Source organism: Sceloporus undulatus, chromosome 1 (genome assembly GCF_019175285.1).
Source record: "Sceloporus undulatus isolate JIND9_A2432 ecotype Alabama chromosome 1, SceUnd_v1.1, whole genome shotgun sequence".
Taxonomy (NCBI): Eukaryota; Metazoa; Chordata; class Lepidosauria; order Squamata; family Phrynosomatidae; genus Sceloporus; species Sceloporus undulatus.
Window position 1 is genome coordinate 249048543 of NC_056522.1, and position 18126 is coordinate 249066668.

At 41.4% G+C, this 18126-nt stretch overlaps 1 protein-coding gene across 1 annotated transcript in view; it reads right to left on the bottom strand.

Moving 5' to 3' along the window:
- Positions 1-1086: 1086 nt before the first annotated feature.
- Positions 1087-18126, bottom strand: part of LOC121933476 (probable hydrolase PNKD) — a 52446-nt gene continuing 35406 nt past the window's right edge. The window contains exons 3-9 of the mRNA XM_042473271.1: positions 15002-15114; positions 10832-10890; positions 10397-10489; positions 9564-9727; positions 7642-7728; positions 6282-6397; positions 1087-5414 (exon numbers count right to left, since the gene is read on the bottom strand). Coding sequence (XP_042329205.1) covers positions 5241-5414; positions 6282-6397; positions 7642-7728; positions 9564-9727; positions 10397-10489; positions 10832-10890; positions 15002-15114 — 806 coding nt within the window. The 3' untranslated portion in view covers positions 1087-5240. The remainder of the gene's footprint in view (positions 5415-6281; positions 6398-7641; positions 7729-9563; positions 9728-10396; positions 10490-10831; positions 10891-15001; positions 15115-18126) is intronic.

Sequence of the window (18126 nt, forward strand, 5' to 3'; positions counted from 1 at the left end):
ATTTGCTGTAATTTCCTTTTCCCTTGAAGGTGGAGATCTTTTGTAATTTTTTTTAAAAAACTGTTTTTGCTGGGGGTGGCATCCCATCTTTGCTGTCTTGGCCAAGGAGAATAGCAGCAGGTTGCTGGCTTTTCTGATTGAGACCCTCCTTGCCATCCCAAGAAGACCATGGGGATGACACCAACACAAGCGATGCCACTGCACAGGGCACTGAGAATCTACTGGTTTCATGTTTGTTCTCAACATCAAGGAAAACAGGGAAAGAATTAAAATAGGTAGGAAAGAGAGTTATAAATAAGGCAGGAGATTCCAGCTGACCAGGATTTAGTAAATATTCCACTGTGTCTTTAAAAATAAGATAATTTTGCTTGTAGAAATGTAGCATGTCATAGACATAAAAGCTTTTAGCCCAGACTTTGCCCTCATGTGAAGCTTTCATGCAGAGGGGGCCATTCAGGCATGTAGAATGTTCACTGCCACTGTGAAAATGTGACCCAGAACTGATAAATTCACCTGTTTGCATATTTTACATTAATCCTGCTGCTTTAAAGAATCCAAGTGTCTTTCCTGAAAGCAGCTGTCACTCAGCTGTTATGGGAGACAGACACCCACCTTCCTGAAGAGGGTACTCCCATATTAGAAAGGGGGGAAAACATTATTAGCTGTTTTGTTTAATATATACTTCAACAGCATACACTCCACTCTGAACACATTAAAAAAGGAAGTAGAAGTGTGTGCGGTGGGAGAACTGACTTAGTCATTCACCACTGTGAAACAAAACATGTTTCTTGCAAGTTATCTTCGACTCCACCTGTCCTGTACAAAATTGATAGAGCACTATGAAGAGGAGCATTTTTGAAGGATTGTGCAATTAAAGTGGGGAACAAAAGGAGATGGGGTGCACTTTACACAATGATATGGATAAGCTCTTCAGTTTCAAAGGGGCAGTGGTAGATAAATGAACAGGGCTCCGACCAGCTCCTAAATGCTTGGTGGCATGAAGGCCCCTCTACGGAAGCACTTTAAACATTATTTAAAACACAATGTTTCTTTCAAGAAGCCAAGAAAACCACTTGAAACTCAAAAAACAACCCAAATCCATTTATTGTTAGTCTTAAACGAAAAGAGAATCCAGTGTGTGCCACAAAGATACTGGGCCACAACCAGTATGCTGGGTTCAGCTTCACATTGTCCATAGTTAAACACACACCCCTGCCTGGCTCAAGTGTCCATGTTGTAAACAGTGAACAACAGTCACAAGAATTAAGAATCATACATCCCACTTTGTGTAATTGCCTATCTGGTGCTCCATTAACACACATCTGCTAAGGGTCTCCAGGTCCATAACTGAGGGAATAGATGCTGACTTCCCGTTTTTAATAGGAGACAGCCAGGACACATATGCAAGGCAACTATGGACTACTTCAAGACTGGAATGCAGACTTGGGGAACTTGACTTTCTGAACATCAGTTCCCAGAAATCCTAGCGTCATCAAGAGTAAAGGATTATGGAAATTACAGTCCAAAACATCAGACAGACCAAACATTATTGGCTGCTGCTGGAGAGAGGAGCTCTTTTGGCTCAATGTTGCTTCTCAACTCCGTCTACCAGGATATTGTGTCCTTAAAGAGAGAGACTAGAAAAAAAGCAGTTTATTACAACCATGAGAAGAGAGGTACAGCTAACTATTCCCTTTATGTAAACTGGGTTTTCTCCTTTGTTCCATATCCACTACAAATCTCTAAAACCTTGGGAGATTTTGGTACAAACGTCATCATCCCTTAAATGGGCTTCTATGTGGTAGCAAAGGCCTTGTTTGTGCCTGAGGAGAGGAAAGTGACTGCTCACAACCCTCACTGACAGGACAGATAAACTACTCTGCAGGAATCAAAATTCACAGAGGCTTTGCACTGCCTCTCCTGAGGCAAAAAGGGTGTGGTAAACCAGTTTATAAGCTGTCCTTGTAAATGCAGTAAGAAATCTTTATGGGGGAAGGGAGGAGAACACTTAATTTAAAAGACTGTCTCTCCTAGAAAAATAAAATAAAATAACAACTCTGGGGCAGCCAAGGCTACTTCTCTTTCCAAAATCAGTTCAAAAGCTGCAAGCTTCATGGCTGCTTAACAGGTGAGAAGGCCACACTGGACACAGCAGGGCTTCCTTCAAAATAAACATGCATACAGCAGCTGCATTCAGTGTCTCAGGGTGCAAAATCCTCACCCAGAGTCAGTAGCCTCTACCACTGAGATGAGGGATATGTAAACCCTCCAAGTGTTTTGACCTGCAATTCCCATAGCCACTTATATTATCTGGTGATGCTGAGTGGGGCAGATGGAAACTCCCGATTGAAACATCTGCAGGGTCAAAGGTTCTCTTCCCCTGCTGTATTCAGCAGATACACACACACTTGGTGTCTTCCTGATGCTTTGGACTATAGTGCCCATCATCGCAAAACATCCATGCTGGCTGGAATGGTGGTAGTGTAGTCCAATGCATCTAAAGCACAACAGGTTCAGGGAAAGCTGCTCTCCTCTATATAGAGAAGGCCCGAGCTGTCCTACTGCTTACTGCTTTGATAGTATTTTTGCTTGAAATAATCTTATAGTAGGGCAGGAATGAAGAATATGTTGCCTTTTTGATCTTGTTAGACTGAAAATCTCTTCATGCCTCACCACTATTCAACAATGTCTGCAATCCAAAAATGCCTTGAGGGCCACACATGCCCACTTCTTGCACCAGGAGCAACTGGACAAATCTTGAGGAAGATGTACATACCTGATTTTCATTTCACATTCAAACAAGATGGTGGAGACACAGGCCTATTATTAGGGTTACCAGGTGAAATAAGGGACAGGACTTCTGTCCTTTGAATTGTCATGCAAACAAAACTTGCTGAAATGTATCTTTTACACAATCATTGGGTTGTGTCACCTCACAACTCAACATGATAGTATGCCTGTCCAGAATAGTACCATTTCCTTGATAACATTCAGTTTTTGTATTTAATAAAGCAAACAGATGCATGTTTACTCAGAAGTAAGCCCCTTGTTTTTGATGGGATCTACTCTTGTGTGTGTTTCAGGCTGCTAATCTTGCCAGGTGAAAAAATAGACAGGGCCTCTGTACCTTTAAAGGTTATGTAGAAGCAGGATTCTCAGCAGGTGCTGCATAACAAACACCACTTACTTAAAAATTCCCTTTTCTACATCACTATTACATATATAGGAGCCATGTCCCTTATTTCGCCTGCCAAACCTACAGGTTGTAGTGTAAATCTAATGGACTTCAGTGGCCCAGCCTACAAGTACTCACATTTTATCAGAGTTTCCAAACCTACTCATTTTTTTTTTTACTACAACTCCCCAAATCCTTGAGTTACTATAGCTAGTGAACATGCTGGCTAGGAAATTCTGAGTTTTTGTCCAAAAAGAAACTTTCCAAGCTCTTAGCATTATCTTCCTCCAGGCAGAGTTAAATCTCTGGACATATCATTTCACAGTATGAACAAGACTGGTTTACATTTTTAAAAAATTATTATTAACCTTTGAGTGGTTCTCAAGAATCTCTCACCAACTTAAGGTTAAAGCAAATAGTATGTGACATCTTAAAGTTTTCATTCTCAGTTTTGTTCTTCACAAACCACAAAACCTCGTCATTTTAGCACAGATAAAGATCAAAATGAAACAGCAGTCTTTGTAATATTTCACTGCAGCAATTTTGTTCTTTAAGAAAAAAGTGTTTCAAGTCATCAAAAACACTGGTTGACTGAAGGATGGAGAAGACACTGAAATGTAAACCCTGCCAAAATGTGAAACAAATATAAGAACTGCAAAACAATAAACAGTATAATGTCATTTCCTATCAGCCTTCTTCAGCCTGTTGTCTGCCACTGGACACATTGTCTAGGGATGAGGGGAGTTACAATCTAAGACTTCTAAATGGCACCAAGCTGAGGTAGGCTGTCCTAGGCTATTTAATATCAGAGTAACAAACTTTTAACTTTGTCATCCTCTCCTGATGGTAACCCTTTACTATACTGATCTACTACTGAATAGTAACAAGTAACAGGAAACCAAAGTGCAATACACACAAATGCCAACCAGATGGACTGAACATAAGTTAAACACCCCTACAATACCAATGTACAATCATCCTGCAAGCAATTTTCATATGATACCAGCAGAAAGAAACCATGAATCCAACTGAGAGCCACCCTCAGGTGACAAGTAATATATTCTCAGTAGAAAAAAAACCTGCTTCTCTATGGTCAGTTCTCCTGCATTTGTGGGAAAGACAGCAATTATTGGCTTGAACTCTTATACAAGAAACTGTGCTTTCAGAGGTGGCTCAGAATTTCTGGAAACTCCACAAGCCCAAACATGTGTCCTCCAAGAACATGGGTCATAAATCCATGCTTGGTCTACTTGCTAGGAATGCCCTGATCTATACACACAGGTTTTTTTAAAAAAAGAAAAGGTAACAGGCATTGGAAAAGAAGTGAGGAAGGAAGATAATCTTCAGCAGTACGTGGTCTTAGCTGCTCAAAAGCAAGGCAAAGGTCCCTTCTCCTGTGCTAAACAAGAGTTGGAAGACCAGACAGGGCCTCAAGGTTCACCTGTGTCTCCAGAGAACTCAAAAAAGAACTGTGATTGTGCTTATAACAAGATCCAAGATATACCTTTCCCCATCATCACCACCTGAGTGAACAACTGACAGACAAACTCAAACACAGACATGCATACATTTTGTATCTGTGTATGAAATTATGAAACATGTTATGAAATTGTATGTGATGTTAAAGATAATAGATCTCAGCATCTCTTCTAAGCTCTGATCTATGCTGCTGAATCTCCTCTTCATCTCTTGCTCCCACCATTCCCAATAGAGGGGATCCAAAACAAGAAGGCCACAGACACTTGCTGGGATTTATCAGAAAAGAAGAAATCCACTACAGCTTCTGTGAGATGACACCTTGACTGGAAGACTGCATGTTATGTCCCACTCTTCAGCTTATGCAGTTAAGCAGCAGTGGTAACTAGGCTTTCTGTGAAGGATGGAGATGGACTCAAGAACACAGCCTGAACCTCGTTTCATATCATATTCATTTCATCAGCATCCAAGTAGACCCTTCCTCAGTAGAGCACAGCCCATTTTGTGACCAGACTCCTTGCTGAGGCCCTGACAGGATCCTACATACAGGTATAACAGTGCCTGCTCCAGCCTGGCACCATCTCCACTGCTAGTTTGCTTTGTAGACATCCTTCCGCAGTCGCACTTCCTTCAGCACTCGGGCCCGGAAGATGTCCCAGTCCTCATCTCCTTGACGCTGCAAGCCCATGGCATCCTGCACAGCCTGGCAGTGTGTCCGCAGGAAGGGATTGTACTGTTTTTCCTCACCTATGGTAGAAGGACACTGGAGAGGAGGGAGAGAGAGAAAAAATATCAGAAATGGGCAACCTTTTAACGTGGACAATGGGCAGTATGAATGTGTCATCATCACTCGTGAAAGTTGCTGGAGCAAGGAAGTGTGTGTGCAGCCTCCCAGGCAAGCAAATCCATGCTAGGAAATATAATCTGCCAAATTTTCCTTGAGAGAGTTAACATAGTGTAGCGGTTGAACTTCAGCTATGGAGACCAAGGTTTGAATCCCCACTTGGACATGGAAACTCACTGGGTGACCTTAGGCAAGTCATACTCTCTCAGCCTCAGAGGATGACAAAGGCAAACCTCCTTTGAATAAATCTTGCCAAGAAACGCCTGTGACAGGTTCACCTTAACAGTTGTTGTAAGTTGAAAACAACTTGAAAACACAGAACAACAACAATAGCATCATCATCATCAACAACAACAACAACCCATTTGAATCCAAGAGCATTTTGCATCATCCTCCATGCCACACAGCCTGTCAAGCCTCTGGAAGGGCACTATATTGGTTATAAACCCTAACCAGAAACAGATGCTTGGAAGAACATACAGGCAGGAAACCTCTCCCAGACAGCTGTTTCCAGATGAAAGAAAGAGCCTGGGCTGTTGGTTTTGGATGAGTGCCATAGAACCTGCAGGGGATGCCAGAGGCTGCTGGACAAAAGGGGAGAAACTGCAACTGAAGGAGTAGGAAGGGAAGTACAATACATCCAAATTGTTTTAATCTTCCATCCATAAAAAAATTCCCAAGCCATACAAATTTCTGACATCTCCCAACAATTTTTTGCATGCTGGATGGCAACCACTGGTCTAAAAAAATACCATACATATGTACATGTACTCACACATTCCTTACCGTGCTTCTTTTCTCAACCCGCTGTTGATTCACCCACTGTAACTTCTGCACCAGAATTGGGTTCTCCAGTTCCAGAAGGTTTGCAAACATGAGGCACTCTAAAGCATACTCATGCCCTAACAAAATAATACAAATAGTTAACAAGGAACTACCCACACCTCAAACTGCACCTCCTATTAGTCCCAATAAACAGTTTTCTAGTGTGGGTTCCCTGTAGGACACTGGAGAGGAGGGAGTATGTAACCGCAAGACTGCTGAAAGAGTCAATAAACATTCCTTTGATCTGCTGGAGACTATGGACCAAAACACACTGCAGAAATAATCCAGTTTGAGATGGCTTTAACTGCCCTGGCTCAGTGCTAGGGAATTCTGGGAACTGTAGTTTTGTGAGACATTTAGCCTTCTCTATCAGAGAGCTCTGGTGCCACAATAAACTACAATTCCCAGGATTCCCTAGGACTGAGCCAGGGCAGTTAAAGTGGTCTCAAACTGGATTATTTCTGCAGTGTGTTTTGGTCTTATGACACTGCTGTGTGTTGCAGTGCTGACACACAGTTCAGTGAAGAAGCATTCCAATGGCCACTGCAATCAGTCAATCGATCAATTTTATACTTGCCTTTCTCCAGTATCAGATCCAAGATATTTTCCATGATAGAGCTAAAACAATTTATAGTAGAAAAGTTTAAAACCAATTACATTAAGCAATCATATTTAAATCACTAATTTTAAAGGGGTTTAAAACAAAACAGGCCCGCATTAGAAGGTCCTAGCCAAAAGTAATGGATGATAGGAGTTACTTTTATCAACAGCAACATATTCTCCATCTCTGTGCTAGGACCCAGTTAGGTTTACATATTTGCCCTTATAAATCCCCACTGCATCTGTTCACCCAAGCTACAGACTTGAATACATATCTCAGGCTCCAACATAGAGGAGGAAAGGTGGGAGACTGAGAGCACAGCGCAGAAAAAATTGTGACTCCATGTTTCCCAGCTATCAGTCTCACTATCCTCTGATGAAAGGGATTGTAATCCATGAAATCTTGCACTAGAAAAGTCTTTCCAGTTAGTCTCAAGGGTGCTCTTTTATATTTTCTCATCCTCTGAGTGTTTGCTATGCTGGTTGGGGATTGTGGGAGCTGTGGTAATGAAAGCTCTGTGGGCCCAAGCTTGGGAAGCACTACTGCACATTCCCATCAAGCACCTATGAACCCCACTGCATTCTTCATTGGCTGCCTCACTTATGCACATATCCCCTTTTTTCTCCCCTGCATTATAATCACGGGAGCATGCCAGTTCTAACTCCTGATGCATAACAGCAAAAGAGAAAAGATTATAAGAAGGGTTGTCGCTGCACCCACCTGGCCAAAGTAGTGTATCTTCAGCAAGGTCAGCTGCCATGTCTAGAGATGCCAGCATTGTTTCTGGGGTGCCTTCAAATATCCTCCCTAGAGAAGAGGAGCAAGGAATTAAATAAACACAAGGAAAAGGGAACAAAGCCTAATCTGCTCTGACCACTGAGGAAGAAGAAAAGCAGCTGGGCACACTAACTACCAACTGCAACTGTTCATAGGCTCTTTTTGCCTGCAATTTACAGTTGAGTTGCACAACCTGTGAGCTGAGACTCCACAGCATCACATTTTTGTTTGAAAAATTCTAGCATGTCAGTGGAGACACCCTCTTCCTATTAAGAAGAATTGAGATTTAGATAGGATAGCATTTCCTGCATGTGAAATCCTCCCGTTCCCCCTCATCAACATCTTACCTTTTACTGTGTTTGAAGTGTATGGCCACAAATGCCTTTTATAACCAAGTAAACAGACCACATGGTCCAGGACATTTCCTTGGGATGTTGGTCAGATAAAAGACTACAGTATCCCCCTTTCTCAGTTCCATTACTATTACTCTCCTCTTCACCATTCTTCTCCCTTCTAACTTTTTGGATCACCAACACTGTGAGTTAAAGACTCAAGCTCTTTCTTTTATCTAATCTATTCATTAGCTAGTCCGGGATGTAGTCTCTCCACATGCATATGTAAATGTAAAGCCATTAGTAAACTTAAGCTTGTAACCTGAAACTGCCTGACTTGTTTATTGAGTCAGTTTCAGTTCTCAGATCTCTTCTTCCCTCATCCAGAAATGCTTTGTCTACTCCTTTCCTGAGAACTAAATGCCCTAAAAATATGGTCCTGTCTAATTTTGGAAGCTAAGCAGGATCAGCCCTGGTTAGTATTTAGGTGGAAGACTACCAATGAACACCAGGTGCTGTAGGCTATATTTCAGAGAAAGGAATTGGCAAAACCACCTCTGAGTATTCCTTGCCTCAGAAAATCCTATGAAATTCATGGGGTCACCATAAGCCAACAGGTGTCTTGAAAGCACACAGGCAGTCTTCTCCCTCTCACCCATAGAAAAGACTCACTACACTGTCTTTCAGTGCTGAGATCCAAGTCCTTTCACCTCCACCCATCTTGGAGATGAAAGTGAAGATATGTCAATAGCACAAGATCCAGACTGCAACTCTTTCCCCTGTCCCACCCTCAAGTAGCTAGAAGAGGCAGAATCACATTTTATTCCCCAGTGTTGTAGCTAGAGTCAGCTGGTGGTTTCCAGGTCAGTGAGGTGTTAAATCCTCTTTGGGTTTCAGTCCAAGCTTTAAAATGAGCTATACAGTACAATGTATGGCAACCTACCCCAAAATAAATCTAGCAACTTGGGTAGTGATGTGAGCAAGGAAGTATGACAGCCTTTTACCTGATGGGTTCCAGCCCTGCTTTACAACAAGCGGTAGAATCAGGCCCCTAAACAACAAATACTACACAGACTATACCAAGAGAAATCACTGGCTGGATAAGAAGTCTCCAAGGCTGGGGTGCACCCTACTTGCAGGCTGAAGCAAGTGGAAGATGGATCTCTGAGGTTATACAAGGCAGAACCAACCAAATTAAATTGAACTCCATAGAAATGACCCACCCTAACATATATGAGAACACAAGCAAACTGCTAATAGGAAGGTTCATTTCCATGGTCTTTTCCTAACTACTTCTATTTGCTTGAATTGCCTGGCTTTCATAAACTATCTAGGAAAGCCTACTGACAAAATAACTTTTGACTTGGTGAACAGTGATCACATTCACTACAGACAGCCCCTTTAAAGTTCAGACAAAAACCTGGGGGGAATTCTCCATTCCACTGACATGGAGGTCATCATCCATCAGTGGCTGGGAGACAGGGCCTTTTCCTTTCTCCCTCTCACTCATACCTCTCTCAGCTGCGAACTTACCACAGCCAGAGAGGAAGAGTAGGTCTCCAGAGAAGAGGGAGGCTGGCCCCTCAAAAGGCTTTCCATCCAGTACGTAGACCATGTGCCCCACAGTATGTCCTGGAGTGAAGAGGGCCTTGAAGTTCAAGCGCCCTATCGTGATGGTCTCCTTGTCTGAGAGGGGGCTAGAACATATAGTTGGGTTAGGGACAGAAGGAGGAAGAACATACATATACCCAGTCTCAGAGGCCTTTGAATTACTGCCTCTCCTTCCCTAACTTGCCAAATAATTTCTGTGGACAAATGGCACAACAGTTTGCCTCAGAAACTGCAGCACTGCAGAGTTTATCATTATTAATTAACTAGTCACATTTATATTCCATCTTTCCTTCAATGTGCTGGGAATGTGCATGCTTCTCTCCCCCCCCCCCTTTAATTCCAAAGCAACCCTGTAAAGTAGATCAGGATGAACAGGAGTGATTGAGAGAGAATGATGGGCCAACATCATCCATGGCTCATAGGGATTGGAACCTGGAGAATTTCAATCCTAGTTGCATACTCTCACAGCTACACAACTATGACTCTGCCTGCAGCAGATTTCTGCCTCTTGTCAGCCACATTTGAGCAGAAAGTAGAAATGGCAGCTTGTTCATTACGGCCTGCCAGACCAGGGTTTTTTTTTTTACTACACTGCCCAGAAGTCCATGTAAATTTTCCAGCTCTGTGCCAGACAGATATGCAACTTAACTGGGGAGTATGCCTTTACATTCCAGGCTCAGCAAGAGGAATAACTTACCCACACCCATCAATGGGGGGGGGGGGGGGCAGGGAAGCAGAAACTAAAGGTTACTCACTCCGTCAGCTCAGGGATGTCATCATAACTACTGCCATAGACTCTGCAGGAGCTGTGCCGTCGTCTTAGTGCTGCGTTGCCCCCACTGTGATCCCTGTGAGATGACGCCTTTTAGTCATGAGGCAAGAGAAAGCCTGTCTTTCTTACCAATTCCCATAGTTCCCTCAGCACCAAAAGCCAGAGGCTTATTCCCATATAAGAGATAAATGGGGTTGAGGAAGGTATCACCTCTACTATTGTAATAGGACAGAAGGGCTGGCAATCAGGTAATCCCCCCAGATTATATTATTCACCCTGCCAAATGTTTTTGTAGCCACACAGATGATCTCCTAAAGGGGCTGCAGTAGATTTGCTCAGTGCATGCATACTGAGAAGGGGGGCTTTTCAATCCTCTTGACTGGAGCCCACCAAGAGAAAGGGAAGGAGGGAGCCTTACCAATGCTTGTGAGTGCACAGGATGGCCTCCAGCGTCACCCCTTCTTCCTCAATTACTGACTGCAGAGCAAGAGAAAGAAAGATATGTCAGAGGAGCAGCCACTGTCTTGCATCCCAATAAAAGCAGTTAAGAATTGTAGCGTGAAACATACTGGGTTCCACAGTTCCATGGCTTTCTGGTTTTCCTCTTCTGCAATGCAGCTCATTGGGCACTGTGCAGAAAGAGTGCTAGGCTAGAGAGTCCTTTGCACTGACCCAGCAGAATTTCAACTCAAGTACACAGTAAAATATGTCTTAAATCTTATTGTCATCTTCAGTAGAGTAGACCCTTTGAATCAATTTGATTTAACTGTGTCAACTCATAATTCAACCACTGTGAATGGATCTGCTCTGGTTGAGGCTAACAGGTGCCATCTGATAACCATTCTGTGTGAAGGGCAGGGGAGCATGGGGCAAACAGAAATAAGGGTCACAGCCAGAATTTAGAAAAGTGACTTTTTGAGAAAAGTAAGCTCTGGCCAAATCACAGCTAGATCAAAGCAATTTGTTCTATTTCAGCAGCAAAACCAATTTGAAAGAAGCATCCGCTGAATGTGATTTTATCATTTTTGCCTGGTGAAAAACTCCCTTGAGCTTTGAAAGCCACCATGATGTACCTGTATTTTGCACCTTTGGGCTGTTCAAAGAAAGATACCTTGTTTTTTTTATGGCCAATATGGCATAATATTGCAACAATATAACAGAAGGTCATTCTGACACAATGTGAAACAAGGAAGACTAGTTTTGAAAAGGACTAATCTAGAATTGTGTTTGGAAGTGGGAAAGGCAGAAGGAAGGGGTGGAGTCATTATGAAAATGACAAATGATGTGGATAAAGTGGACATAGGAAAAAGTCTTTTTCCTTTGCACATAATACTCGAATCCTTGGTCATCTGTTTAAGATGAACAGGAGAAGATTGCAAGACAGATAAAAGATAGTTCTTCAGCATGGTATGGTGGTTTGAGCATTGGGATTACAACTCTGGAAACCAGGGTCAATTTCCCTGCTTGGCCATGGAAACCCACACATTCTCACTCCCAGAAAACCCTATGATAGGACTGACTAAGGGTCACCATAAGTTGCAAACAACTTGATGACACACAACAATAACAACTTTTTCACACAACATAGTTAAGCTGTGAAATTGGCTATTACAAGATGCACTGATGGCCATCAACTTGGGAGTCTTTGTTTAAAAGAGAGATTAGACAAATTCAGAGAGGAATGAGATTGTCAGTGGCTGCTTGTACTGATGGATATATAATAACTCCTGCATGCCTCCTAGTACCAATGACTGGGAAGCCTGAATCTGAGGGCGATGTCAAACTCATGGACTTCCCACAGGATCTGTTTGGTTTCTGTGGAAATAGAACAACAGGCCAGATAGACCTTTGGTCTGATCTAGCAAGAGTCTTATGTTCGACACTGTATCACAAAGAAATTTGAAAGGCAAAGATTTGTGGATCTGCGATAGCAGATCTCCTCCTGCCTTGACTTTCCTTTCAGTCCCAACATTGTGTAAACAAGGAGAATGAGCAACATATTGAGACTACCTGACTGAAAGCTCCAGTGCTTAGAATTATAGTTAGAAGAGACCACAAGGGCCATCCAGTCTAACTCCCTGTCCTGCAAAAATACACAATCGAAGCACTACTGAAAGATAGCCATCCAGCCTATGTTTAAAAGTCTCCAAAGAAGGCAACCCTGCCACACTCTAAGGCAGCATAATCCACTGTCGAACAGCTTCTACCATAAGAAAGTTCTTCCTAATGTAATGATTTGGATATATAGACTGACCCACTTTTGGGAAGAAGGGTAAAGCAAAGTTTACTGAAGGAAAGTTAAGCCCGGGATGGCTCAATTTTTCCCAAGAGAGCAATTGACTTCCTGGCCTTGAGTCCACCATGCTACTCTTCTTAAATTGTCCAATCCCTTTAGCCACTTCTTCAAGACAATATATGCATAAAGTTTACTGCCCAAGACTGTGTCAAATGGACACTTTGTGCCCTCAAAAGTACATATTACCAGTATTGTTCTTCTTATATCCATTCCATCCAGCTACAAAGAAGTTACTGGAAGTGGAGCAATGGGACTCTGTCTTCAACTTCTGTTCTACTGGAGAAAAGTTCCTTTTTGGGACTACCACTCCCAGAATCCCCAGAAGGTTGGCATACTTCTTGGGGGACTCTGGTAGCTGTAGTCCAATAAAGCAAGTTTCCCAAGCCTCTGGTATACTTTACTGTTAAAGTCGTCACTTGCCAAAGTTGTCTCCCGGCTTGCTTTTGTAGCATTTTCTCATGAGTCTTGACATTTTTTATAAATGGCTAGTGCTACAGCATCAAAGGGTTATTTCACTGAATTTTTTGTAGCATTTTCTCATGAGTCTGGGCATTTTTATAAACTGCTACTGCTGCAACATTAAATGGTTATTTTGCTGCAATTCACATGGCGCTCATCTAAATCTCGACACTTCCAAAAACAAAACAAAACTGAAAACAAGCCAATAGCTCACAGGGATTGGGGACATAGAAAATTCTTTTAAAATAGTCCCTTGCCCTCCCAATGCTGAATCTGGACACCTTACCCTTGGGACTGTAGGTTTGGCTGTTATCACCCTGCTGCTACCAAATTAACAAAGTACAGTATGCAGGGCTGCTGATGTCATTTGAGTATAACAGGAAGAGCCAGCTGGGGAGAAGAGAGCCTCTGAAGAGGAAAGAGAAAAAATGCCCCAGGCAGAAGCTGCTACTCATCATGTGAGGCTGCTGCTGTGCCCTTGGAATGACCTTTCCTGTGCCCAGCTCCTACTTAAGCTGATTTCCTTCCTGTCCATCTGCAGAGGGAGAGGCACACAGAAGGCAGGGAGGAGTTATGATCAATGCAAGAGCAGGGAAGGGAAGGGAGGCAATAAGCAGAGACAGTGGACAGAGTTGTCCACCCATGACTTAACCTTCTTTTCAGAAATCCTGGAATCTTGGAAAGTACCAAGTGATACCATCAAAGCAAGCCAAACAAGCATTGAACTTGGTTGGCATGGAAGGCTCAAACAAACACAGGCAGCATTCCACCTACCAAATCAACTTAAATACATAAAAGGAAGTGCATGATCAATTTGCAGCACACATCTCTCTTGTAAGACACACACACGCATGCACACAAACACACAATGTAAGGTATAGATTATTGCTGGCAAATCAGGTCAGCTCAAGAAAGAACACAGCTGTAGGGAGGGTGGATCACACATGAGACCCCTGGGCTGTTTTTGTTGTCTCTAAACCTCCTTTTCTGGCAAAAAAGTGACTTTCTCCCCTGAATACATCTAGGAGCAGCAATTCACCTTTTAAATAGGTTGCATGATTTATCACAAATAAAAACAAAATACTATTTTTCAAAACCCCAAGTGGAGTTCTAGACACTTTCAGGTGGTGGTGGGGGGATTTTTGGCCATCTGTGCAATCCTCACAGGTCTTTGGGGAGAAATCACAGAAGTGGGAAACTGTATTTTTGGGGGGAACAGGCAGCCCACACAATCACCCCTCATTTAGCACATTCAAAAACTGAAAGTACAGGAGCCTTTGGTTATCACCCAGTCCAGTCTCTCATTCTCATAATCTTACCAGAGTAGCCTAAGTGTTAGTTTCTACCTGGAGTGGAGAAAAAATGACCTTTCAGTTATTAAGACTCCCATCAGCCTTAGCCACCATGCCCAGTGATGGAGACTAAGGCAGTGGGAATTGTAGGTCAATAACATCTGGAGAACCATAGTTTTTCCCTCATGTGACTGAAAGTGATTGGGAATGTACTTCTGGTTTTAAAAACCCAGAGAAAAGCACATCTTTGCAAAAGCAAGGACTGGGAAAGAGAAATATGCTGTGATTTGTTCTGAACCAATTTTGATCCCTTGGTTAGGGAGTGAGTTAAAGGGAAGTACAAGGCTACAACAACAGGTGGGGGCCACATACAGCTTCCAGGGCTACAGGTTGCACACCCAAACTAAAGCACTGACATAAGGCAATTTCCCATTCAGTTTTTCACACAAATATTTCATATTTGTATAATTACATCAGAGAAGAACAAAATGCTAGTGGTGCTTGAGAGGGGTGTGTGTATGTTACATTTAGCTTTTCTCACCTGTACTGCCAAAGGGTCAGAGGGGTCCACAACTACAGCACAATTGGAGCCAGTGTCAATAACAAGATAGCTGTAGTTATTGGACAAAACAGGGATGGGCAGGATCTTCGCTCCTAGAAAAACAGAGGCAGACACAGAAGGAAGGAAGGAAGTCAACACAGCACATACCAGTAGGCACTGCAGTATTAGTTACAATTATATTTCATTAAGCCACCTTGAATATTTAGAAAAATAAATAAAAGTCAAAGAAAAAAATGTTTTAAACTGGAGGTGAGACAGATGTGACGCTCCAGATGTTCTTAGATATCAGTAAGCCTTGGCCAGCATCATCAGTGATGAGAGATGATGGGAGCTGCAGTGCAGCCACCTTGAATTCCATCTTGAGAGAAAAGCAGGATACAAATTCAGTAAAATAAATAAATAAACATCTGGAGGAACGAACATTGTTGTGTCCCTTCAGGTTGTTTCCAACTTATGACCTAAACTGAACCTATCACAGGCTTTTCTCAGCAAGATTTGCTCAGAGAGGGCTTGCCTTCCCCCTTCTATGAGGCTGAGAGGGTGTGACTTGTCCAAGGACACCAGTTTTCATGGCCGAGCAGAGATCTGAATCCTGATCTCCAAAGTTCTCATACAATACTCAAACTATAACACCACAGTGCCTTTCAACCTAACATTTCCTACCCCAATTTCAACCATCAGTACTGAAAATTTTAATGATAACATTATAACTATAATAATATCACAAGAGCCAGTGTTGTGTGAGAGCCAGTGCTGTATAGTGGTTTCAGTTCAGGACTAGGACTCCAGGAGATCAGAATTCAAATTCCTACTTGGCTGTGGAAATTCACTGTATGGCTCTGGGCCACACTGTCTCAGCCACAGAGGAAGGCAATGGCAAACCCAAGATGAATGAATCTTGCCAAAAAGAAAAACCATGATAGGTTTGCCTAAGGGTTGCCATAAGTGAGAAATTACTTGAAGGCACACAAAAACAATAAAATCACAGAGCCACTTGGTATGCCAGCTATGGCAGGAAAGCAGAATATATTTTCTTAAAAAATAAATTAATGTTAGATATATTACAGTATGTGCCCTATATAATTCATTCAGAGGTCTGACAGATAAAACGTAAAGCAGCAGGTCTTTAATTATTGAATACATGTTGGGGTTCATTGTCTCTCATAATAAATGTGTTTTCCATTTCTCTTTATATAAAATATTTCAATTCTTTTTCCAGTATTTTGATAATGAGAGGATTTTCAGTGTAGGTCTGAATACATTTACACCAACAGTTTGTAAGATTCTTTTAATTCTAGTGCTTTCTCAAAGTTTCTTGTTGAAGATTTAAACATTAATAGTCTGTATTTTTCTAAAGGCTCAGTATTTGAATAAATTTATGGTGAAAGTGATAGGATTCATGCCCCAGGCCTGGTGTGCTGCAAGTAAAGAGCTAGGGACCTTGGGAGTGCAGCTTTAGAGGTTCTTCTGTTTATTCAAAAAAGGAAATTATAAACTGTAAAAAATGTAAGCAATGTGAAAAAGTACAAATGCTAAACAACAGTTATGCAACTATGGAAGAGTGCAATTCAAAACAGCAAATGTTCTTGATATTTGTGTGTGTGTGTTTGTGTGTTTGCATGTGTCTGTCTATCTGTGTGCTAATAAGCAAGCTCTGAAACCTTTTGTGTTAAAAAATAGCAGGAGGAGGAGAAAAAACAGAAAAAAAAAACAGCTACAGCCAAATGTGCATGTGTGTACACACACATAAACACACTTGACGGCTGCAAGTTCAGCTGATCAAAGATCAAACTTGCAAAGGCTGAAACTTGATTATGCCTTTTGCAAGAGCTCAGACACAGGCAGTGCAATAATCCTGAAAGTCATTTAAAAAAAAAAAAGAAGAAGAAGCTAAACACAAAACGGGAAAGCTGTCCAATGTGAATGGAGGTGTATAAAATTTATTTTGACTACAATGTCTGGATGTTTGTTTTGTTTTGTTTTGTATCCAAGTTCTTCTTAATTTTATTTTCATTATTTGGTACATAATACACCTTTTAATATTGTTACATCCACATATTTTCCAATACCCCATAATCCCCTCTATTTCCTTCAGATTAATATTTACATTCAGTTTTGTTAGTTTCAACATACAGTACTTCCTATCCCCAAATAACCGGAACTATCTATACAGTCTTTTTCTCCATCACATTCTATCCTTTTCTTGTGACACTTGTAATCCTTAAGAAATCATACTTGCTTTCCTCCCATGCATCATCTTAAGTTACATTAGTTATGATTTATACTAAAGAAACATTTACGCATATAAACAATACTATGAATAGTATTCTTCCATCTTTTAGCATGATAATATTCTTTGCATACATATTAACCTCGGGGGTTTCCCCTTAAACCAAATGTCTTAATTTCTTGTACTTAAAAGTCCCCATTTCTCCTTGATTTTCTCTTTCTGTCTTACCCAATTTATAACCTATATCATAAAGATGTTGTGATAGATATATATTTTCTACTGTTATCTAGCAATATCTCTTCAAAATGGTCTGAAAACATCTAAATTTATAGACTATCAAATAGGTATCTCTTCAATTGATAACCTGTTTGCTACTTTACCCCATTTTTCTTCCATGTACCTCATTACTGTAATCCAACTTGACCTCCATTTGGAGGTATCCTCATTTTTCAGTTTGGTTGATAGTAAGTCTGCCTCCATCATGTCATATAATTTAACTCACCTTTCGTCCAATTCTATTTTTTTTAATAAATTTTCCAATATTTGGCAAAAATTAATCTGGCGGCTGTTAGCATATAGAAAATAATTTTGCCAAACATAGATTCTACATTGTCTTCCAACAAACAAAGTAACCATGTTTCTGCTCTCAATTTTAACTTAATTCCCCAAATATTGTGTACTTTGGCTTGAATCTGCTTCCAATATGCTTTTGCTCTATCACAAGACCACCATAAATCGTAGAAAGTACCTATCTCTTTTTGGCATTTCCAGCAAGTTCTTGTTCCTGTCCTATATATTCTAGCTAATTTGTCTGGCGATAGATGCCATCTATATAAAATTTTATAATACAGTGGTGCCTCGGGTTACGAAATTA